At 33.9% G+C, this 24,733-nt stretch overlaps 4 protein-coding genes and 1 long non-coding RNA gene across 7 annotated transcripts; 2 read left to right on the top strand and 3 right to left on the bottom strand.

Moving 5' to 3' along the window:
- Positions 1-183: 183 nt before the first annotated feature.
- LOC111314281 (uncharacterized) lies at positions 184-1,513 on the bottom strand. Its single transcript, XM_022915473.2, has 4 exons — positions 1,107-1,513; positions 944-1,002; positions 530-647; positions 184-374 (listed from the first exon to the last, which is right to left on the bottom strand). The coding sequence occupies exons 1-4, from the start codon at positions 1,334-1,336 to the stop codon at positions 290-292; spliced, it is 492 nt and encodes a 163-aa protein (XP_022771208.1). The 5' UTR covers positions 1,337-1,513; the 3' UTR covers positions 184-289.
- A 452-nt stretch (positions 1,514-1,965) lies between these two features.
- On the bottom strand, positions 1,966-5,803 carry LOC111314259 (putative beta-1,4-xylosyltransferase IRX10L). The gene is made up of 4 exons (XM_022915422.2): positions 5,292-5,803; positions 3,448-3,836; positions 2,995-3,236; positions 1,966-2,646 (listed from the first exon to the last, which is right to left on the bottom strand). The coding sequence occupies exons 1-4, from the start codon at positions 5,398-5,400 to the stop codon at positions 2,133-2,135; spliced, it is 1,254 nt and encodes a 417-aa protein (XP_022771157.2). The 5' UTR covers positions 5,401-5,803; the 3' UTR covers positions 1,966-2,132.
- A 2,341-nt stretch (positions 5,804-8,144) lies between these two features.
- LOC111303881 (uncharacterized) lies at positions 8,145-9,871 on the top strand. Of its 2 annotated transcripts, none has more exons than XR_016345404.1 (5): positions 8,145-8,347; positions 8,538-8,703; positions 8,810-8,892; positions 8,977-9,082; positions 9,839-9,871. It is a non-coding gene; the product is annotated as an uncharacterized LOC111303881 (long non-coding RNA). The 2 variants fall into 2 exon arrangements; XR_016345405.1 differs by having other exon boundaries at positions 8,524-8,703.
- Positions 9,872-13,346: 3,475 nt separating this feature from the next.
- Positions 13,347-15,809, top strand: LOC111314246 (floricaula/leafy homolog). Its single transcript, XM_022915397.2, has 3 exons — positions 13,347-13,918; positions 14,410-14,771; positions 15,308-15,809. Exons 1-3 carry the CDS (start codon positions 13,468-13,470, stop codon positions 15,668-15,670), a joined length of 1,176 nt encoding a protein of 391 aa, XP_022771132.1. The 5' UTR covers positions 13,347-13,467; the 3' UTR covers positions 15,671-15,809.
- Positions 15,810-16,089: 280 nt separating this feature from the next.
- On the bottom strand, positions 16,090-23,367 carry LOC111314227 (protein BONZAI 2-like). Of its 2 annotated transcripts, XM_022915372.2 has the most exons (16): positions 23,011-23,367; positions 22,340-22,387; positions 21,241-21,389; positions 21,099-21,147; positions 20,714-20,770; positions 20,286-20,474; positions 20,057-20,191; positions 19,622-19,683; positions 19,431-19,533; positions 19,230-19,344; positions 17,841-17,917; positions 17,629-17,766; positions 17,366-17,530; positions 17,044-17,157; positions 16,819-16,915; positions 16,090-16,719 (listed from the first exon to the last, which is right to left on the bottom strand). In XM_022915372.2, the coding sequence occupies exons 1-16, from the start codon at positions 23,152-23,154 to the stop codon at positions 16,625-16,627; spliced, it is 1,737 nt and encodes a 578-aa protein (XP_022771107.1). In that variant the 5' UTR covers positions 23,155-23,367; the 3' UTR covers positions 16,090-16,624. The 2 variants fall into 2 exon arrangements, with proteins under 2 accessions (XP_022771107.1, XP_022771115.1); XM_022915380.2 differs by lacking the exon at positions 20,714-20,770 and having other exon boundaries at positions 23,011-23,305.
- Positions 23,368-24,733: the final 1,366 nt, after the last annotated feature.

The raw sequence follows: 24,733 nt of genomic DNA, 5'->3' as shown, positions 1-24,733 counted from the left end.
AAAGTCACTTTTTCAACAAAAATTTCATTTTTTCTGCAAAATTGAGTTGATGCATACACATTTTCGGCTGAATCAGATGGTTTAATCAACGGTTCATAATATCTGGCTTCTCCATTGCTATGATTTATGTATACTGTATTTTCATTCAAAATAATGTCGATATTGCAGTTTCAGCTCTTGGGATCCAAGAAAGTAACCAAAGTGGATTAAAATGAAATTCTAAAGATTAAAGTTACAAGAATGGTCCTGCTGCAAACTCTGAAACATTCACAGAATTACTGGCTTTCATTCAGCCTACGATGTAATTGTTGAGGTAAAAGTATAAACCAGCAAGTGCTGCGATTCCAACCACAATGGCAATAGGCAATGCCCTCCTGCATTAGTTCAACATGAAATCAAAGGGTGAGTGATGGAAAAGAAAACAAATGGTTTGGGTTTTCTTTAAAAAAAAAATGCAAAAGCCCATTTTAAGCAGGAACAAAGCAAACAAGTGGCGTAGGGTTAAAGGTATGAAGAAGTGTAGGGTTACCCAACAGCTTCGTCTCTTTTCATTTGTTCTTTTCGTGCCTTTCTAACATCTGTGTCATTAGCATTTCTTGCCACTGCAGGTTGATATGGCCTGAATCTCCTCTTAGGAGCACCACAAACTGCAAGATCCCATTCAAAACATCTTTGTTCTTACCTCAATTTTGCTTCAAGGAAGTTATGTTATTACAGGAAATAATGTGCAACAATTGGTTCAACTGAACTGTTTCCTTAACAGGATAACATTGATAAGTAAGGAACCTTATTCTAAAAAGACGCAGGGGCAAGAGGAGATGGGCGGCATATGGCATGGCTCTAGCAAGGCCAAATTACATGGGGAAATACAGTAATTTTGAGTTTAACAGGAGACCAAGTTCTCTTTCTTTCAAGTAAATTCATTTATAAGAGTGAAGATTACCAGGACAAAAATAACTATCAGGTGCTTTCTCAAAGGGAGTCCTCTCATTATATATATACCTGCAACAATCATTATCCAAGAACAAATTCAAGAACCCCATCCATTTCAAGCTATAAATAGTGTAAAGCAACAAAGGCAAAACAAATAAGATAATGAGCTGCACCCGCAATCACGGCAAATATAGGCTTGCTTGGAGGCCACACGCATGTAAATCCTTGGTGCAGTAGTAGCAGTGGGAAGCTGCTGACGAGAAGGAAGCAAGAGGTGGAGTGATGGAGAAAAGAAAGCTGATTTCAAAGCAAAACTATCAAAGGGTGCCCGAAGTCCGACATTGCCTGTAGGAGCAATTGGAGAAGCTGGTCTTAAGGATTTTGTGGGAGCCTGAAGGGCCATTTGCTATTTGCTGTGCTTTCTTCTGCTTTCTCCTTTGCGAACAGCTGCTGCTTTGTGCAATAAGGAACAGAAACGAATGGAAAAGCAGAGTTGAGAAGATAAGAGTGGTAAATTTGTAAAGTGGAAAGCGTGGCTTTCATGCTGCCCACGCAAGCTCTTCCCTACCCTTTATTTGTTGGATTTTCCTTATCTGGTTTTATGGGTTTTAAGACATTTTTTGATGCCTTATTTTTTATGAAAAGTGGAGTGAAATTCCAGGTTTGCCCTAGCTTTGCATATGTTGATTGGGAAGAAATCAAGATTTGATGAAGGCCCGAAATGAGAGGAAACATCCAAAGGACCCAACGCAAAGGTTTATGTGTGACCGTTTTACATTTTAAACATGATATCAAAACAATAAAAAAAAAACCATATTTAACATCTTGACAACGGATACTCGTGTCTACGAATTGCCAATTGTATGACATAATGTTCTTCTATCTTATGAACCACCTAGAAAAGTTTTGACATCAAACTCTACCCACACAAGGTTCATTATTATCCAATAATGATGCAGTTAATTGAATGAACTAAAGATTGGGAAGTCCTGAATTCTGAGAAAACATATTGAATAGTCACAACCCAAAAGCTGAAGAAAAGAGAATTTATATCTAATGCATTTTGGCAGAATTAAGATTTACATTTTGTATCAGCGGCTCAATTATACAGGTAAACTCCTGTAACGTTCAGATGTAGGTCTACAGGGTGGAATGCTGGAAGGTTGTAGGAACCTGATGTTACATTACAAGTGCTAGTGTTACCAAGGTTTCAGGTCGCCAACGAGGCCGGCGGTCCAATGCAAGACCTTTTCACCGGGCTTCAAGTACACGCTCTTGTCATGTGGCAATTTACGTGCAAGTCCATTCAAAACTTGATGGAAAGCATCTCCTGGTTGAGCAGGTTGGGGGAACAACATTGCCTGCTTCATTGAAGGGTTGGCAAGCAGTCTCTGCTTTCTTAATATTACTTCCGGTGGGATAGATGTGAGCATCGTGTCCAAGTTAGGAACATCCTTCTCATCAACAAAAACTCCAATTTCCTCCCACGGAATTGCATCAGCAAAGGGTAGAACAATGTCATCTGCTATAATAACAGGAATGCATCCGAATATCACTGCTTCAACTAATCTAGGACTCCAAGGTGCCCAGCCAAGTGGACACAAACAAAATACAGCTCGTTGCATGTCCTCATAGTAGGTAGTTGGGTGCTCAGTTGAAATGTCAAACAGTGGATTGTCCTTAAAGTTCTCCCATACTGCTGCTCTAGCACCTCTGTATAATTGTTGAACAAGTTGAAGGCAGGTATCTAGGATCAAATTTGTCTTACAGCAAGCATCCATAAATAACTCCACAAATCATCTAAGAAATTTTTAATTGAATCAATTTTAGTTTGACATATGGAATTTCTACATGGTTCTGTATAGTGCTTCTTAAGTAACATGAAAGCAGACCCACTATTCCATTCTCATAATTGCCATGGCGTAACATCTCTAATTAACATGTTTCAGCAACTGTATTTTATCACAATGATTTTTCTTTTGTTTACATCTCCTAAGAAAAATAAAGACCCTTGAACTTTCAAACAGCAGTCTATTAACAATTAAGCTTAGAGAGACATACCTTGCATAGTAACCACCTTCAGGGTCGTTTCCAACATCATAAAACAGTCCACGGAAGTAAACAAAGATGGACCTAGGAGTTTTTTCAGGAATCAGATGTGTTTGCATTTTCTGGGGTGGAGCATATGGTGGAATTGTGATTGAACCCTCTTTCAGGCATACATGATTCCGCTGTCCAAAAGTCTGAACCAATGTGGCACGTTGGAGCAAGGGGAGAATTCCTCTTTCAATGGCTTTCTCCTCCTGCAATAACATATTTGAGTAATTAATGATTATCCCAAATAAAAGATAGGGAGAAAATCATTTTCCAGAAAACAAGAACCAAATAACATTCAGACAAACCTAAAGACAAAAAACCAGTGGGCCACCATAGGATATCATAATAATCAATCTAATCAGTTGAAAATGTGCCACGTATAACTGAGAAGAAAACAGAGTAAGGATAAACACTTACTTGATAATGGAAGCATGCCCCAAAGTCATGTGGCACTAGAAAAAAGTGATCAGCCCCTTCTGTCCTGTTCCAGTAAGGCCAATTCGAAGAAATAAGCTGTATTGCACTTCTCATCATTCGTGGTGACTTAAATGGCAAAGGGAGGCCATTTGGCGTCAGGTCACATGTAGTGTATACAGGAGTGTAAAACCAATCAGCCTCCTCAGGATTGAGGGTTCGAACAGGGCTAGATAAAAGAAACCTATGCATGTAAATCTCAGCTGCAAACATGTGGTTGAGGCATCTTTCGTCCTTCTGCAAAATCTTCTTGTTGTACTTGCTAGGAAGCTCGTAAACAAAAACTTTCAACCTTCCAACTGGATCATCTTCCAAGACATCACCAGCACTGCCTGCAATCCATGAAACCCTATCAAATTAGAAATGGTATGCTCAAATTTCATAGCATGAGAAATTCGATAGTTTAGTAAGACTTTTATTATTTGTGATTTAATAGTGGAACCACAAAATGAAGAGTGTCTGAATGGCAATCCTTGAGGAGCAGGTGTGAAGCACAAATTGGAGATAAAGAAAAATGATATAGTAATTGACAGGATACCTTGGTATGCAACTTCTTAAGAGGAATAAGTAGACCTTCAATTGATAGCAGAGATATGAAAAGGTATAACCCTCGCATCCAACTTCAAAAAATAGGACTCAGCTCCTAAATTGAACTTCCTAAAGTGTTTTGATAATATACATGTCGTTGAGAAATACATGGTAAAGGTGTCCAAAATAAATTCTACTGACCAAGGGTGGGTACCTTTCCTATTCTTCAATCTCCTTAAGTGAACATGCATTCATAAATTAGCATGGGGGAGAAGTAATGGAAATGTGTAGATTTGGAAAATGTTTTCCATATTCCATCTTCCCTTTTACTTTATTCTGATGAATAAAATATGGTAAATAACTAAGTTTGGAAACCCTTGTAAAAGGAAAAAATTGCTTCCAAACTACAGGCCTTATAAGTGGATCACGCTATATTCATAATAGGATCTCCAATCATTATACAGAGCTGATATAATCCATATGCACTTGACCAGTTTGCTTGGAAAGAATCCCCTAATAATTTCACTTAAAACAGCCCTAAGCAACCATCAGAATCGAAATTTGATCATTATATTGTTTCTGCCAGCTATTTATCACACATAAGCAATTATGCATAAGACATCATATTCAGACAAACTAAACCTCAAACCAAATATCATACTAAAACATCAGATATCAGAATATTCTCATTTTCTTCGTTTTCTGCTTCTTGCACAATTCTTATACAGCCTGCCACGCGGTTGACTCAAAGAAGATCAATACTACAGTAAGGATGTGCTAAGAGGATTCCGGTATATCAAACGATGCTGCCTCCGTTTTAGCATTATATAGATTAACAGTCCAAACAAAAGCTCATCAATGGCTACATTTCTTCTAAGGTACTAATAGGCAGTTCTATCCCTGTTATCATTGGGACTAACTAATGTTTCACCCTTAGCAACTGTATCCACCTTGACAACATTGTAATTTTTTATGAAAATGGGCACTTTTCTTGGAGAGGAATGCTCAACTACATTGCATGATTGTTGAATACAAAACATTCTAATTGAATAAAAAAAAAAAAAGCCAGAGGAACCAATTTAAATTCAGAAACCACCAAGCAAACGTCTAATCCAGCTTAAACTTGAAGAAGATCAGAAAAATTCTTCACTACATTAGTTCTTAATAAGTAGAGAAAACCCAACAAAATTATCAAAATTACACTCCTCAAACTCAGCTAAATGAAGCCTCAGAAAAATATATTAAAGGTTAAATCTTACCTGAAATTCTCTCAGTAGATTGTCTATGACCCTGCTTGAAAGCCTCAATCTTGACAACAAAAGCGGCAAGAAAAAGAATTCCAATAAATACCCATCTCCAAATCTCCATTTTCTCTTCTCAATCTTACTCCTTCAAGACTAAACAAAATCTCTCAAATTTAGCAAAGAATCATAGCTCAAAAGATCAATCCAAGACACAGCTGCACCTGCACCCCCTCCCTAAGAGAAATCAAACAAAAAGAAAAGCAAAACAGTTGTGCCGTCACAAGAACAAGTAGTTAAGAGAGGGAGATTTCTCAAGAATTACTGAGTTTTAAAGGTATGAAAGACATGGGTTTTCTTTGCTTTCTATTGTTAGTTTGACAAAGAAGGTGCATGAGATTTTGGTAGAGAAGGACAAGCAAATTCTGGTCCAACAAAATTCTTCTTTGTTCTTTTTTTTTTTACCAATAAAAATATTACTGTCGGCATGCAGTACCATGTGATTTGATGAGAAGTCCATTTCCTAGTTACCAGAACCCAGCCACTGGCATCAGCTTTCAAACTGCTTTCCTTTTATTTATATAAGAATATATTATATTAATTATTTAATCAATTTCTTCAACATTTACAACAAATATAATTTGCTGCTGCCGACATAAAATTTTCTACTTTGACCATTTTCTCAGGGTTTTTTTTTTTTTTTTTTTAATTTTCTTTCTGTTTTAGCTGAAAAGGGGAGATGAAGATATAGATAAAGTAATGATTATCGTTTACATATTATTTAAATTTATAAAAAAAATTTCAATCATATACATAATAAGTAAAAAAACTTGTAAAAATAGATTAAAAACTAAAAAAAAATGAAAGTTAACCTTAATCCAGTAAATATTATAATATTTTAAAAAACAATGTTGAATAAAAATAAATTTTAATTTAATACATATAATTTTTTTTATTTTCAATTACTATTTTTTATAAAAAAAATTATTAAACCTTTTTCTCGTAAGAATAAAATGATGATTATATTTATTTATTTACTGTATATTTAGAACATACATGGGAAATGAAGGGTTAAGTAATTTATTTGTCTTTAGTTACTGTATTTTTATAGTATATTAGGGAAATGAAAGTTTAAAGTTTTGTATTAAGGGTAATTTATGTTTTGACATTTTTTTTTACATCAGAAGTACCAAAAAAATTTACATTCATAAGTAATTATTATGTTTATAACAATTAAATCTACATAAATAAAAAATAAACTAACAAATTTAGGCCCAATTGATTTTCTTTTTTTTTTTTTTTTTTACATATCTTTACTTTTTAATTGTTTTTATAACGTATCAAATGGTTTGATCACTATTTGGATCGGTCAAAACATGCAAGAATTTAAAATTAATTAAAAAAAAATTATTATTAATTTTATTTTTGTTAAGACAAATACTGAAAATCTAAAATTACTGTTTTTAAATAAATCTAAAATTTAAAAAAAAATTCTAAAACGTGTAACAGTACTATTTTTTTTAAGGTTTTATTTATCCCATCGTATTATTTATTTAATAAGTGTGCAAAAAATTTATAGATAATAAATCTTGATGATACAATAAATTTTAATGACTAACTATATTTTACATTGATAAAATCAATTCACCAAAGCAATCACCGGTGTATCACAAAATCAATGAATTTTTATATAAGTTTTCTACAGCAAAACTTTTATAAAAGAAATCTGGAGTTAAAAGAAAAAGGAGAGTTTCAAGAATTATTTTTATCTCTTGTCAAAAAATCAAAGAAGCCTTTTATAAACAAATAAGTATTCTTCTTACAAACATAGCTGTCTATTTTGAATAGATAAAAATTATTTATTTTAAATAATTGAAACTGTTTATTTTGAAGAGATTTATCTATTTACTTTGAATAAACTTAACTATCTGTTTTTTTTTTTTTAATGTGGGATTATTTTTCATATTTTATTTTCAAAATCTTTAACAATTTTAACATAACTTCAAAAGGATATAAATAAATTAAAACAAAAACCCAAATCTGAAATTAATGGATTCTATTGGTTGGTTTTAGTCTTTTAAACTTAAGAGTTTTAGTTAGACCTTTAAATAAAAACACTTAATCCAAATCAAATAAAAAAATTGATTCAAATCAAATTAAATACTATCACTTCAGATGTCATCATTTATTTATATAATTGAAGCAGTTGAAATTAAATTTAAATTATTAAAATTAAGAATTCATCATTTTATCAATATAATACACAGTTGTTGGTCGCATATATGTATATATATATATATATATATATATTGATTACATTAAGAGAAAAAAATCATAGTACAGGTAAGGAAAAAGAGAAGAAATATGATTCGAAATCAGATCCTTAATATTCTCCCAAACGTCTTTAACAATTAAACTAAAGGCTTAAGGATAAGCCGTGTATATATTTTTTATTCTATCAAATGTTTTATTTTTATCTCTATCAAAATAAGAGAATATTTTATCAAAAAGAAAATTCTAAAAAAAAAAATTAACATATATATAATTAATAATAATTAATTAATTAATATGCTGAAAGATAGTGAAAAAAAAATGCATGCTGCATTGAATACAGAAAATGATCGATACCTAGCAGACATGTGATTCAATCATCACAATCTTAAAAGAAAAAGAAAATGAATGAGTGATTAGTAATTAATCTGATGAGCAACCAAAGTCGTTGTTTGGTTTGTATTGATTAGTGTTTTAATTTGTTGTTTAACTTAAAATGTGGGATGTTGGGTTCATTATGTCAAAAAAAAAAAGTTATATCATCAGTTATATATAAGGAGAATCGAGTTATACTTGGTGTAAAATAATTTGTTTTCTATATTTTTTTTATAATTTTATGGATAATAACAGAGAGAAAAGAAAAGGAACTGAGAAATATGGTGATGATGATTTCTTCTAATAACATGGATTACTCCGAGGTACTCCAAGGAAACAGGAGAAGAGAGCTTGGAAAGCAATGAAATGGAGAAGGCTAAAATAAGTCTTATGAGAACCTTGGTTAAAAAAGAAGATCCTCTTCCAAGGTCTGCTTGCTTTGTTCTCCAATTCTTTCTTTTTTCCTTCTTGTTTAGTGTAATTCTTGCTGCTATATCCATCTGCAGAAACAAATTATTTGCTTCTTCGGTTTCTTGTCAGTGTTGTTTCTTTGTGTTTTGACCGTTAATTGCCCTTCATCAAAGCTGAATAATTTGAGATTCAGAATCGGTTTTGCAGGAAGTAGATGATTTGACATTCAGACGATTTCTGCGAGCTCGTGACTTGGATGTAGGGAAAACATCTGCCATGTTTCTGCAAGGATCAGACAATAAAGGACGACGCTTACCAATTCTTCTTGCCGCGAGACATTTCCAACATAAAGGTGGTGTGGAAGAATTCAAGCGTACGTTACTTTTTCCAAATTCAAAACATTTCTGATAATTTTGATCTGACTTTGCCCTCAGCATGTTTCTTTATTATTCATTTTAATCTACCATGTCAATGTTCAGGTTTCATAGTCTACGCTTTCCACAAAATATTTGCAAGGTAACCGTTTTTATACAATTTCATGCGAGACATGTGATTTGACAAGGTAATCAGCCTGAAGCAGTATAAAAATTTGGGGATTATGGCACCTATTCTGTAGTTTATATTTGATGAAACCATGTTGCTCCAGGATGCCTCCTGGACAAGAGAAATTCGTTGGTATTGGAGATCTTGAAGGTTGGAGATATGCAAACAGCGACATCCGGGCATATCTTGCAGCTCTATTTTTCGTGCAGGTTTAGCTCTTTAACTAAACATGCATATTTGAAAACTGTCCACTTTTTATTTTTTTTTTATCTTCTTTCCTGCTCAAACGATCATAGGAAAAAAGATTGGCTATATATCAGTCGCTTATGCCATGAGAGGCAGGGTTGATCATGTTGAAATATGATTCGTAAAAAATATCGTATTATTAAAAAATTTAAATAAAATGTCTTATATATACACGAACGGTCTAATAATCTAATAATTTAAGTTTTGAGCTCAAATAATATCCAACATGTACGTATGGATTTTTTGATATCAAACTTAAAACGTCACAGGTTCGAAAATCACAAGTTCAAATTTCAGTAGTGTTATTGAGGGGAAAATTCTTAATAGATCGAAGGTTAGTCGATGCTCGAATGCTGTTGATAAAACTTACTCACATAAAAAAATAACGACTCAAATGAGATCTTAATAAGACTTATTCACATAAAAGAACTGAGGTAGTTTTTAATTAAAACTCACAAATGAAAACGATATTATTAAAAAATTTGAATAAAATATTTTATATATATATATACATATAAAGGATCAAAATTTTAATAATTTAAATTTTTGAATTCAAATGATAATAACTTAAACTTTTAAATTCAAATGATATCTCACGTGTATGTGTATATATATATATATATATATAACTTTTTTTAGTGTATTTTCATAAATTTCAAATGTGATTTATCACTCCTACAGATCAAACGGTAACATAGTTTCTTCTCTGAAAATGACAGGAGTATTACCCCGAAAGACTAGAAAAGTTGTTCACAGTGCATGCACCGTACATATTAATGACGGCATGGGAAATTGTTTACCCTTGAATTATTTGACAACAAATCCAAGAACAAGTTAATCAAACCTGCAATGTATTTAATTTATCTGGTTAGGTTATATGGTAGATTTGACATAAAAGGTTTTGTGTGCTTTTTAAAGATACTGTTCATTGACAACAAAACGCTGAAATAAACCCTGCTTGAAGAAATTGACAAGAGCCAGCTCCAAGAAACATACGGTGGCAAACTGCCATTGGTTCCGATTAATTCATGACTGTTAAAAGATATATGAGCATAAATATGTTCACTTTTTCAATGTCCAGCATATATAAAATTGTTGCAAATTCAATTCCAAGTCTGTTAAAAGACGACTTTTAATAGGATGTAACCTTCTTCATTAAAATGATCTTTATCTATTTCATGATAACAGTGACATGAAGTAACGTAACGAAACAAGAGACTTCATCTTGAATTAGGTTCCAGGTTTTGAGAAACAATCCATGGATTCAGTTTCAGTGCACAAATTGCATATCAGTATTAGATATAGATATAAAAAAAGGGTTGTCTTTAACAATTTCGAAAACCAATGAAGCTTTTCGTTACGAAGTAGTATAAAAAACAGGAGCCAAATTTCAGGTTGTGGCCTGCAGTGTGGGAAGAAAACAGGGCATAACAGAACAAAAACATTTTGGCATTGGCTAAGAAGGGGATGGAAAGAAAGAAAGAACAAAGAAAGTAATAAAGTGATGAGTACTGTGGGAGGGAGGAGCTGTTAGTGTCCAGCAGACCTATGACGTGTCGTCCTTGGATTGGTCAAACTGAAAGTGACAGCCCGTTTGACCAAAGCTTTTGTTTTCCTTGTTTTATAATTCTGACAAGAAGATAAAGATCTCTCATGGAGTAGGAGGTTGCTTCCTTCTTCACTTACATTCCCACGGTTTGTCTCCTTAATCCAACCACCAATGTGATGTGGATACGTGTCCAGGCAGTGGGGGAGTTTCATGTCTTTGGACCAACTATGTTGGACTTGTTGATGGGAGCAGACAGGTAGAAGAACATCAGATCATGGCTTTGAGAGAAATGGCGTTTGTCTTTTGAAAGTACAAATGGAAACAGTCTTTTTCAAAGAGCTTCGGCAACCGGGTTTCAGCTGAAACACCTGCCATTTTCTGTACTTCTCTGCAATCTTTTACATTGCCAATGAACAGTATAACATTAACTTGATAAAAAAAATAAATGTCTTTTTTTTTTATTTTTATACTAGACATTACAAAGTTAAATTTGGTTACATAATTTTTCATTGAAATTACCGAGTTAGCCTTTCCAGAGCTTGTTTTAATTGAAGGCTTCAGGTTTTCAGAATTGCAGAAGAAGTAACCCTTTTCAGAAAGCTCCATTGTACCCTATAAGTTTCAACCCTCTTTTTTTTTTCTTGCCTTTGGACTTTGGCTGCGTTTGGGAGTGAGAAAGCCTATAATTTCAAATACAAAAAAATATATTTATCTAATGTACTTAATAAATATCAATTCATAAGAAAGAAGTTCATCTGCTTAACCAAATCAAACATAATGAATTCCTTAAATTAAACTCAATTAAAAGGGTTTTTTCTTACAACTTGCTACCTTGAATTCAAACAATTTTGTTTTTTTAATCTGACATGAAGATAATTAAGCTCAAAGCATTCGAAACATTTACTAAATTAATGTTGATTATTTATATATGCATGCATAGGGTGACAATAGGTACAAATAATACCATCATATGTACATTGCATTTGCATGTAATTCATTTAATTTGCCTATAATCCATATTAGAAATGTCAAAATAGAAATAGCATTTGATATTATTAGAAATGCTTAATAATATCGCTTAAGATGGAATAAGGAAGTAACTAAGGAAAAATGGACATGACGAGGTGTGTGTGAGAAATTTCAATGGAGAGAAACTTAGAATATGTGCCTAGTATGCCTAGTAAGATTAAGCATTCTTTTTGATTGATTTATGTACTTGATCTTTCAATTACTTATGTCTGAGACAAAGCGATAATAAACTTATTAAAATAGTTAATAATTGATAAGATGTTTGCATGAAACTTAAAAAAAGTTCACGTAAATAATTATTAATCTCACTTAATAATTTCAAGCAGGTGTAAATCACATTTAGTGATTTTTGATAAATTAAATATGTTGAGACTTAAGTTTCGAATCTGCGTGACTTCGAGTCTTGGGTATTCATTCATCCGGAGTCTTAGATCAATTTACCTATCACGGTTCACATTCTTGTAAGATATTATCCGTTTTAACCCCTTTGGCCTCACGATTTTATCATATAAAAGGTATCTTACAAGGAAGAGGTAGTGTGAACCCTTTCATACTCCAGTGCCCATCCTATTATGTTCGATGTGGGATTCAAAATTTTTCCTTAGGTCCATGACATTCTCCTTCACCTAACTTCGTGACGCTTTCGTCACGAAGAGTGGTCATCCTGCCTACTTCTCTCGAGACGCTTGGCGTAAGTCGAACGGTTTAAGACTAGTTCTGATACCATTTGTCACGAGTCGAGACTTAAGCTTTGAATTCGCGTGGCTCCGGGATCCGAGCATTCACTAATCTGATGTATCAGATCAATTTACCTATCATGATTCACACCCTTATAAGATATTATCTACTCTGACTTTCTTGATTTTATGATTTTATCCTATAAAAAATACCTCACAAGTCATTAATCAAAAGTTCGTAGGACGTTTAGCAAATCCTTCCTTTAACAACGGATAAGTTATTTTTCTAAAAACAAATGACGTTCTAAGCAATCCAAAGCCATAATTGCATTCACGAAGTTTTAACCATTAAGTGGTTGATTTAGGATTAACAGGATTATTAAAAATGCTTAAAATATATATATTTATAAAGCAAAAGATCCATTGCATGCATAGTATATAATATATGGACATCGGAGAATCTATCATGCAAAAAAAAAGAAGAATATTATTGTTAGAAAACAAAAAAAGAGAAGTATTTTGCTAAAAAAATAGGGGGGGCATTTTGGTACATTGAAAAGTAATGGAATGTTGGAAGTTGATCTTTTGCTCAACGAAATCAGACCAGGCAACTAGAACGAAGTTCAAAACGAAAAATCCATGCTCAACGAGAAAAGTCAAAGGAAACATAATCTGGCAATCCTCAGATCCATCAATGTTACCCTACGGATCTCTCTGGATCACCAATCGGATGGCTCAAAACATTCTAACATAAAAGTCCTAAATCCTTATCTTAATCACCAAAATAATTTGTCCGTACCCACCTTTATGGGATCATTCTGAAAGTGACGTGTCGAGTTACTATTGGCTCATTATACAAAAGCTGATGCAGAGGAACATTAACTGTGAGGGAAAGGGATGGGGAAGCGAAATGACTGTCTCTCACTGGTTACTGGTTAGGTTCCAACAGTCAGGTGCAAGAAAACCAGTCATGGAAGGGTAGTTTGGGGATTCCAAAGTTCTGTCTTTATAGCAACCGACAGGGTCCCCTCGCCAAAAATCATTACAAAAAACTTCATTTTCTTGAGAGAAAAAAAGAGAGTTTGAGAAAGAAATGGACCCTGAGGCCTTCACTACTGGTAGCTTCTTCAAGTGGGACACGAGAGGAGTGGTGGCCCCAACGCCAGCGCGTTTCATGGAAGCAGTGGCATCACCTCAGCCGCAGACGGTTGCTGCAGTTGCGGCTGCTTATATGGGGAGGCCGAGGGAGCTTGGAGGGATAGAGGAGTTCTTTCAAGCTTACGGGGTCAGATACTACACTGCAACAAAGATAACCGAGTTAGGGTTCACTGTAAGTACCCTCTTAGGCATGAAGGAAGAGGAGTTAGATGAGATGATGAATAGCGTCTCGCAGATATTCAGGTGGGAGCTGCTAGTTGGTGAGAGGTATGGGATTAAAGCTGCTGTTAGAGCCGAAAGGAGAAGGCTCGAAGAAGAGGATTCAAGGCGGCGACACTTGGTTTCAGGTGACACCACCAGCTCTCTTGATGCCTTCTCCCAGCAAGGTTAGTTTTAATTAGTTCATTGATATATTACCATTTCTCTTTCGCCTGACGTAATAGAATCTATATAAGACTTGAAAAACAAGTATTATGATTATTATCTATTACTATCATATCCCAGTGACCGTTTTTTGTTCTTTTTCTTTCTTTGATAATATACATAATCTGATGTTCATTTCATGACAGATACTATAAAAAGTAACTGTTCAGCAGCTGTTTTTGAAGCTTTAAACAATCTCATTTTGCTGATCGTTATAGTTTTATGTATATAAAAGTTGGTTTGACGTGAATGGGAAGATTGTTGTGAAGCAAGCTATATAAATTTCCTGGATAGTTTTTGACTTCTGATATTGTAAAAATGAACGTGTTGCTCTTGATTTTATTTTGGCTGGCGCAACAATATCTTAATCTCAAATGGAAGTAGTAGTATTTCTTTTTTCTTTTTCTTTTTATTTTCTTTTTTTCTGGGAGGGTTGAAAGAGTGTCATTGGCAGGGTTATCAGAGGAGCCAGTGCAGCAAGAGAAACAGGCGGCAGGGAGCGGTGGAAGGGGCACGTGGGAGATGGTAGTGGCTGGGGGAAAGAAGAAGCAGCGGCGGAGGATGGGGCAGAAGAAGTTGGTAGCAGAAGTTGATCATGAAGATGAATTACAGGGTGGCATTGATGATGAAAATGGTGATGGTGGAGACTACGAGAGACAACGGGAGCACCCTTTCATTGTAACGGAACCCGGTGAGGTAGCTCGGGGCAAAAAGAACGGTCTTGATTACCTCTTCCATCTCTACGAGCAGTGCCGGGAGTTCTTGATTCAAGTCCAAAACATCGCCAAGGACCATGGCGAAAAATGCCCCACCAAGGTAACAAATTTATCCCTTTTTTTTTACTTTCTTACACAACCAAACAAAACAACAAGAATCAAACGCTGACATTGAAATGAAGTTAATCATTAAGGCTCTTAATCGAACAAGAAAGAAAACTCTTCGAAATTTTGTTTCACTAGCAATTGTGAATTTTTTCTTACTGCACGAGGCTTGCCACCTGACTAGCTGTAAAACATGGCTCAGTTAGAATCTTGGAATCGGACCCTCTCAATAAAGCTAGCTGTTCCAAAGAAAATGTGTCAGGTTGGGTACGGAGAGGAGTGGGGTCTGTCTTTTAGCCTTATTTTCGCTGTCAGGATGGGTTTAAGTGGTATGTCCCCCGTATGACAGCTGCACCATTTTTAACGACGTTTTCAGAACCAAGTCCTTTGCATTTTGGATCCTAACATGTCTTGAACCCCATGAAAAATACTCTATAAAGTCGAAACAAAAGGGTTGGACACTACTATTTGTCTCTGAATTCAAAGACCCAAATTCCGGTAATCAATGTAATGGGTAGAATTTTTATACAGGTGACCAATCAAGTTTTCAGGTATGCTAAGAAGGCTGGAGCAAGGTACATTAACAAGCCCAAAATGCGACACTACGTGCACTGCTATGCGCTGCATTGCCTTGACGAGGACGCATCGAATGCGCTGAGAAGAGTTTTCAAGGAGAGAGGAGAGAATGTTGGGGCGTGGAGACAGGCCTGCTACAAGCCACTCGTGGCCATAGCCGGGCGCCAGGGTTGGGATATTGATGCAATTTTCAACGCACATCCCCGTCTTGCTATTTGGTATGTGCCAACCAAGCTTCGACAACTTTGTCACGCCGCACGCCACAGTGCCGCCGCTTCAAGATCCATTTCTGGCGGACCTGATCAAATGGCCTTCTAAAGCTTTGATGTCACAGCCAATTCTGCAATTTGCTTATTTCGAGACTGAGAGAGAGCTAATTACCTTGGCGTAAGTTTCTTTTGAAAAAAAAAAAAAACCTATGTAGCTGTTATATTATGTACGGCAAGTCCTATTTGAATCACAAACATGACAATTAATATAGTTGCCTAATCTTTAATTTTTAGTTTAAGCAGATTGTATAATGTATATCGTGCATTATTCCGAACTGATTAGACGGGGAGGTTATATCGCAAATTTCAGTCATAACTTACATTACATTTACATATCGCTTCTCATACAAAATTACTGATTATGAAACTCTTAACTTATGCCTTCAGAAAACAAAAAATAAAAAACTAGAAGGAAATAGCTTCCCTTGTGTGCTTTGCCCAACGTTATAAAATCACAACCAATTCAGATAGGAGAATCAATTCACATTCATAAAACCTATTGGGATCATTCATCATCCACCACAGATGGAGTGGAATGCTCTCACATTATAGCAGTATTATTATCATATAGACCAACTGAGTACACCTGTTTATGCGCCCCCAAAAATGGGGAATAAGGAATTCAAGAGGAAACTCTGATACCCAATGTTCTTCACATTAGTCTACAATTGTTTTCAGAACCAACAGATTCGTCCCTGGTTGATTCCTAGGTGATGCTTTTACAACCCATTGCGGACACTGGACATAACAAAGAATGTGCTTTCAGCCGAGCGGTCAAGCCAGCAGACAGTCGGGACGGCAAAGTTTTTGTTGACCTGATCATCTTCAATCCAACGTGATAATGCAATATATCCATCTGTTGTCTCTCAAGACGCATGATACACGACTTCGATACAACATGACTCATAGAAGGAAAAACCATGATGGCAATTGACAAGAGGCAAACTCAAGGTGTGAAACCGAAAACAGAAAAAATAATTTTGATACGTACAATGCTTTACAATCAAGTGCTTGGTTTAATATCTCTGCTTCGCATGTGGGTCAAAAATTGTGTAGGTAATTCTGCTAGAAGTGCTTGAACAACAGAAATTTCACCGCCTGCAATTGAAAGGATTGGTATATCCCAAACTATAAATAATTTCCGAAGCACTTTAATCAGTTTTCACATAGTACCATCGGAGTGAGTAGACGTCTTACTTTGTACATCCCTAAATGGAACAAATTGAACAATATCACGTGAAGCCACACGTCCAGTCGAGCTTTCGAGTTTTTCCCCCTTGTCCGCATCTAAAATCTGTAAAAGAGATTTGGTTACTTAATAAACCAATTGATTCTTCTCATCAAGTGCCGCCAAGAAAAAGATAAATTAGGAAGAGATCATTCCCCCTCGAATGGATATAAAAGGGTATAAGTAGCAAGTACCTCCATTTCTTTGAAGTCAGCTCCTCCAACTCCAACAATGAGGATCGACAATGGGAGATCTGATGCTTTTACTATGGCATCTTTGGTTTCTTGGAGATCCGTTACTACCCCATCCTAGAGCAACATTAACAAGTATAAGAGTTAGAGCCAAAATTTGCTTAGTATGTCCCTCAAATAGAGAAATCCAGGACAAGATCACAAAAAGAAATATAAAAAGGTATGAATGTTGGCTACAAATACCAATTACATACATGTTCACAAAAGTTTATATAAACTTCAGCTTGAGCTAGGAAAACCCATCCCTTTCTTTTTTATATCTTACCGTGATTATCAATAAAACAAAGTATTTTCGAGCTTCATTGGCAATAGATTGGCTGGCAATTAATGCAGCTTTGTTAATCACATGTCCAAATAGTGTTGGCCCTGCAAGAGAAACATTAAAAAGGGCACTGGTATAGGCCATCATAATTCCTTGGATTCCTTCAACCTGAGAGATAATGATATTTGGTTAATATCAGGGCCAAGAGAGTAAGAGATAAGAGCATACGAGGTACTGAAAATAGATTTATGTTAGCAACTACTCACCCCACAGTAGTCACTACTTCCATTCAAGTTGAAACAATGAGAAACTGGACCATCAATGGGCCGTGCACCAAATCCCCAGGCAGGAAATCGCTTGTCTGTATCATAAAACTGCAATACCTCTCCAACCTCGTAGATTGCCTGCGTGAAAAGATACATTAACATTTGCTTGGGCTCTCGAAAAAAAAGAAAGGGAGAGGACATCCATTTCTTACTTTCTGATATGCATTCAGCCGTCCTGATGGATCAATATAATGCAAGGAATCGGGGAGGCGGGGATTTCCATTCGAAGCTGATAGACCAGAATTAAGAAATAAAATGTGTATAACCTATTGCATGTTTGCAAAACAGCACATGCAGCATGATGCCTTCCACATGTATCCATATGACTTTAACAGTTTCAAAGTTATATAAAGCAAATTCTAAGGTCTTAAGATGCAGAAATGCAGCATAGTTCAAAACTTAGACCTATATATGCAAGGCATGTTTTAGGCAATTGATTCTAAACAACTTGTTAAATTAGGGGAAAAGGAAACAGAAAAGAAACAAGAAGGGATAATAGATGTAACAATTTTCGTACTCTCAAAAATTGTTTGTTTAATTCACTATTATATTTTTAATCCAAAATGTTCACTATAGTCCAGATTTTATGTTTATACTGGTCCCCCAATTAACATAATTAAAGATGTGGCATGTTTTGCCGTTAAAGTTAATAAGAAAAGACTGAAAAAAAGAATTGGCTAATCAAAATAAAGGACAGCAATTGGTCGAATTTCAGAGGGGGCCATATGTAATAACGGCAAGTACTTTGGGTAAATAAAGCATTTGGATCTCACCGTAATTCGGCCAGTGGGACTCCAACATGTCAAATATTAGCCATATCTTATTCCAATCCCATATAAACTTAAACAGCAAAGCATGGAATATTATCAGAGGACTTAACTGTGAGATCAATCTGAAATTTGAATATAAATTTGGCATTAAGGGACAGTTTATAGGGACTTTTCATCATGATAATGATGATTATACAAGGATTTAGTTGAACAATTGCTGAAAGTACAAAGACCATCAGTACCACTATCCCCATCAAGAATGATATGATGATGATACAAGAATTTGAATTAACAATTTCTGAAATAAGAACATGCGTGTTACTTTTCCAACCAAGCATATCATAAAGACTTAACCAAGGAATACACAAAAACACAATGAAAAAGCCAGAAATAAAGATCTTTTGAAATTCTGAACATAAATATGATAAAAATCTCCATGTTGCAAGATGCAGTGAAATGCAAAGAGAGTGTCCCAGTGCCCGGCATGCATGAAAGTAGGCATGAAAGATTATCAAAAATCTTGATGTGCACAATTATGCCTCTGTGCATCACGGCAGAATTAAACTTTTAGCATCAGAGATTGACATGTTAAAAGGATGCACACAGCTCAAATGCAAATAGGAAGCAAGACCAAGACAAACAAAATTTGAATTCCCCGCATGATGACTGACAACCTGACTTGATGCTTTGACCTCCTAAAAGTTATTAAAAAGAAAGTAACCACATCAATACGAAAAATTCCGTCTGTGGTACAAGTAAACAGGAAAATACCAGTGAAATCAATAGCCACCATAAAGTTGAGCTCAAAACCCCCAGCCAAGTAATCAAGGAAGGTATGTTGGACAGTTTCAGAGAATTTTTCCACAAAAAGCTTGCTTCTTAACATCTGTAACAAAGTTAGCAGATCAGTAAAATAAAGCTAAGTGAAAGAAAAATTCATTATGCAATTAATTCCAGTCCATGTAGTTAAACCTTGTTATGGTAATCATGCCCAACCAGTGTTGGCAAAAATAAATTTTCTCCTTCCCTTCCAGAATGAAGCTTTTCCAAATCTGCTAGTGACTTCTGGACTTTTCTGATAAAACCCAAAAAAAAAAAAATGAAGCTGTATCAGGCAATGTGTCCAAAGGAAAAGGAAAAAGGAAAATAAGATCTATAATTACCCAATCAGATCGTGCTTGCCATTGCCGTTGAAGTCAAAGCACTCTATCACTAATGGACTATCCTACAAGTTTATTTAGAAAATGACATTCATAAAACAAGCAAGAAACAAAAACAATAAGGGCTAACTTATCGATAAATGCTCAACATCAATGACGAAAACATCTGCTCATGTTAAGCAGACACCTGCACATTTATATAGCTGATAGTAATTCATAGGCAGCCCAGTAATAATAACCAATTCAACAGTTAAAAGAGCTCTGACTTTTGAGCAATATCAGGATTACTAGCAGGAAGGATGAATAAACTTATTGAAAGGAAAATGGTTGTTTTCCTGTAAGGCCTGAATGGCCAATATTAGACATTTTGCACTGCCATGTAACGAATTACGGAAATAGTAGCTCTTGTTATAAAGTACGAACAAAAACTTGCTATACCTTGCTTCCGACTTGTTGAATATTCAGAAACACTGGCTTCCATATTGGGTTGAGATCATTCTTTAAGACTTCAGTTTTACAAACAGGAATAGAAATCCCACTCTCCACAATTTTTGATATTACCAAAAAGGGGTCCTGAAAGATAAGTACAGAAGGGCACCGAAAGATAACTAATATTCCTGATAAAATGTAACAAAAAGTAAGAGAACTTGAAATCAGCAGTGCATACACTTTTTGAGAAGATATCCTTGGATTCCAAATCTAAACACCTTAACATCATCTCTACTGTAGTCTTTGAGCTAAAGCATTCTTCAGCATGCACAGTAAGCTTTCCACGGTGTTGGGAATGGGTTGATGAGACAGATTCCTCTCTACGTATAAGATCCAAGGTTAATGACCCGTTTGGTTTGGTTACAATCTGCAGATGTAGAAACAATTATTTGATGAGTAACTATATCAAAATTTGTAATTTAACAAAATGAAAGCAAAACAGCAAGGGAAGACCCCTCAATTTTATTTTAAATCTAGGTGTTTTCAACTAAACTAAGGCACTTCGGCTCAATTACATTATAATACATCTTTGCATTCAAATACCCAGCTAACAGGGACAGGAACCGGAGAAGGAAAGACATAACTAAGAAGATATTTATGCTATACCTCTGACAATGCACAACTTGCCTCACCAAGAGATTGCTGCTCCTCCAGCTTCAGCATCTGTGCAGAAGTGAAAGCAAGCATCAACTAAAGATTTAATGTTTGTATGCTCTATTATGCGAGTGACATGAGGAGGAATTGTTGTACATCTTGTTCGTTGACAAAGTCAAATCATATTTCTAAATGACCGAAGTGTAAATAAGCATGTTAATAAATTATAACTTCAGAGCAAACAAATCCTAAACAACTAAAAAAAAAGACATATAATATATCAAAAACAAAGTATACATATTTCCTCCAAGTTTGTCAGCACATAAACTAAGCTATTTAAAAAGGGAGGTGAAGGAGGGGGGAGGCACAAGAAAAAGACAACATTACTCAAATATACCTTTACTTCGATATTGTGAAACTGACTGTCAACATCAAAGACATGAAACCTGTAATCAAGTGTGATCCAACAAATTAAATTACAGTGAAACAAATCAAATCATTTTGCTGACCAAAAAAAAGATAGGTAGTACAGAACTTACAGCAAGGTTTGGACAACCTCAAAATGATAAGTAATTGTATACTTTGTGATCCATGTAGGACTCAATGAATTGAGAACTACTTCAGTACGAAATACTTCTGCAATTGCTCCATCTATATCTTTAATATAAACCACCAGCATCGGATCACTCTAAAACAAACAAAACTTATGAGATATCAAGCTAAGATTTCTGCAACCAAAGTACAGTTCTCATGACTAAAGAATAAAGCATGGCAGTAAAGTAAATAAAAGTTAATGGTTGATACAAAAGCTTTGAAAATGTTGTAAGAGCCAACTGAGCATTCAAACTAAAGCTAAGCAGAAGCTTACTTTTCATTTATTATAGATTTTTAAATCTTTCCCTATCACAGAATTTTTCTTGTAATATCATGGTATGAACTTAAGATGCAATTAAAATGATGGTAGTAATCCTAGAATTGGTGACATGATTCTTGGATTCATTAAGCTCATATTCCTAAGATGTTTAAGAGCCTTTTCTTGATCAGTTTGGATATGGGGTTAATAAAGGAGTTCTTTAAGTACTTCACATTATGTGAATGTCTCAAATATTTCATCCTAGAAACATGGCATTATCTGTAACCTTTGGTCATACTACTAACAGTGACTCACACAAGAACACACCATTCCCTTCTCTACAAGATGAGCTAGCATCTATTTACAGGTTGCATTAAATGCACCATTTAAACTATCTATATGGCGTCTAAGTTTCAATTTAATGACAAAGACCTTCTCTGTACAGAGTGACTTCTCACGATCTCACCTTCAAGTCCCTCATCCGTACGTCCCAATTCTTATCTCCTAATTCCACTTATTCAAAGGCATCATTAAGTCATCCAACATTGAAAAGACCCTCCACAAATTCTAATACCAGCTATCAACTAATGCAACCAAAATTTATCCCTTAAGCATAGAACTTCCATAAGTAAGTTTTAATGAATCATGGGCAATAATTTTAATTCTAACAACAAAGTCAAATATGGTACTGCAAAAATACAGCAATGAATTCCATAACTACAACATTGTTTGTAAAGCAAATAAGCTAGGGTCGATCTTTGCAGCATATTAAAATACGAACATACCTTGGAGAACACATCCCGGTCTCGCAAATTTGTAGCAGAAAATGATAACTGCATAACAATGTTTTTACATAGAAGAGTCAATGCAACAGCAGACAGTTTGCAAAAAAAAAAAACAATTTTCACAAAATTTAGATAAAACTAAACAGACACCAGCTTATGCAATCAATACTGATTAAAATCAAAGACTCCAAATTAGACCTGACAATTCATGTATTCTGATGTTGTAAAATATAAAAATTCGTATATATGTGACGTGTTTTATACAAAAATTATGTCACAATTCATGCCTATATAAAAGCATAAAATACATTTTTTTTTTTATTTTGTTAAACTTATATATAGTTATTATTAAAATTTTAAACCGTGTATCTATTTTTTGAATTGTGTTCGTGTGTGTAACCTCGTATTTTAGATTGACAGGTCTACTCCAAATCACTTATCCAAAAAAGATCAGAGACTCCAAATCTAAATATGAATTTAAACCTAGAAATTTCTAGTTTCTGAATTTGAAAAATATTATCAAATTAAGCCGTAAAAAGCTGCGTTAAACCTATTAGTCAATCATCTACTCTTACTCAGTAACAAGCTGAATTCGACCGTTCATTATAAGGCACAACTAGGCATTTTAGACATTATCACTAGAGTAACTGAAGAGAAACGAAAAAGAAAACCTCAATCTGAGAGAAGAGGCCGTGGAAGCCACGAGACTTTAAGTAGTTGTCGACGGCGTCGTTTTGATTGCCGGTGGCGGCGGAGGCCGCGGTGCCACCAACAGCCGCCATACTGCCGCCGACGTCGGAGAAGCAATTTCCCATCTCTAACTGTACTCACGGACTGTTTTTCAACTCGAAAAACGATACATATGCATGAGAAAAAAATAGGAAATAAAAAATGTGGAGACAAAAATCACTTTGTAATGAGATTTCAAGTTCTTCAACAGTGTTAAGAAATGGGCAAATGGCCCACGTTTTCTTTAGTATCGCTGTCCATTTTCCAAAATCCAAATCAGCAACGGAAAACGCGTTGCTGAGAGCGCGTTTCGTTCGTTGTTATAACTTATAAAGCAACGGTAGCCAAAAAAGGAAAGTTGGGGCCAATTTCCAATCAATCAAATTCGCTTTGATATCAATAAATAATTGATTTAATTAATTAAAATTATTTTTATCCATAAAAAAATTTTAAGTTTAAATTTTATCAATGATTATTTAGTAGAATCATTTCGAATGTACAATCTGTAACTATTTATTTTAAATTATTAATTTGAATCTTACTGATAATTATTTATTGATATCATCTCGAATATACGACCTACAATCACTTATTTTAAGTTGTTAAATACAATACATCTTACTCTAATTTAGGATTGAACAATCTATTTACTTCTAAATTTTTTCTTATAAAAAAAATTCACTTTGTTGAGTTTTTTTTATTCGATATTATCATGAATTAATATCACATAATTGAAATTAAAATTTTAATATTTATATTGATTTTCACAAAAAAATTTTTAATACATTAAAATTAAAAAAAAATTTATAAAATTAAAATTTCATAATTTTTAATGTTAAAAAGTAAAGAAAAATCATAAATTATAATTTTAATATATCAAATGCAAAAAGCCCTTGGATGCTATGGAGGATAAGAGAGAGAAAAAGAAGGAATTAAATCTGATAATTTTTATATTTATAACGTATAAAATATTAATAATTTATATGTTTATATTAAATTTTATATAAAAATTATTTATTATAATTTATATTAAAATAAAATTATAAAATATTTTTATTTTATTAATTTTAGTTATAATTTTAGTTTAAATTTTAGTTATTTTTATAATTTTTATTCATATTATTCATATATTATTTTTAAAATATAAAAAAAAGTTTTGATATAAAAAATATGATATAGTTTTAAGAAATAAAAAAGACAAAAATAGTATTTTATCAATGAAATTAAAATTCTAATATTTTATTAATAAATTATATAATTGCTGATTACTTTAATGAATTAAAGTAAGATAACGATATGGAAAGTTTAAAATAACGTTTTTTTAATTTAAAAAAAACAGTACTTATAAGAATACAACTTTTTGGTAACATGAATATATATATAAATTATTAAATGTATTAACATTGAAATTTTTTAATTTTACAAACAAAATTAAAATGATAATATATGTCTTATTTTTTTAAATTAATTTTTTTTTATTTTTTAAATATGCACTAAAAATATGTCACAATTTTAAAATAAAAAAATTTTAAATTATAATATTTGGTGAGACACAATACCTTAATCTATCAAATGCAAAGAGCCCTTGGATGCTATGGAGGATAAGAGAGAGACAAAGGGAGGAAACTAAATCTGATAATTTTTATATTTATAACGTATAAAATA

This window comes from Durio zibethinus, chromosome 9 (assembly GCF_047325235.1).
Source record: "Durio zibethinus cultivar Kanyao isolate XHJ-2024 chromosome 9, ASM4732523v1, whole genome shotgun sequence".
In the NCBI taxonomy this organism is placed as follows: Eukaryota; Viridiplantae; Streptophyta; class Magnoliopsida; order Malvales; family Malvaceae; genus Durio; species Durio zibethinus.
The sequence above is the reverse complement of the archived record's forward strand: the minus strand, read 5'-3'. Positions and strand labels throughout refer to the sequence as shown.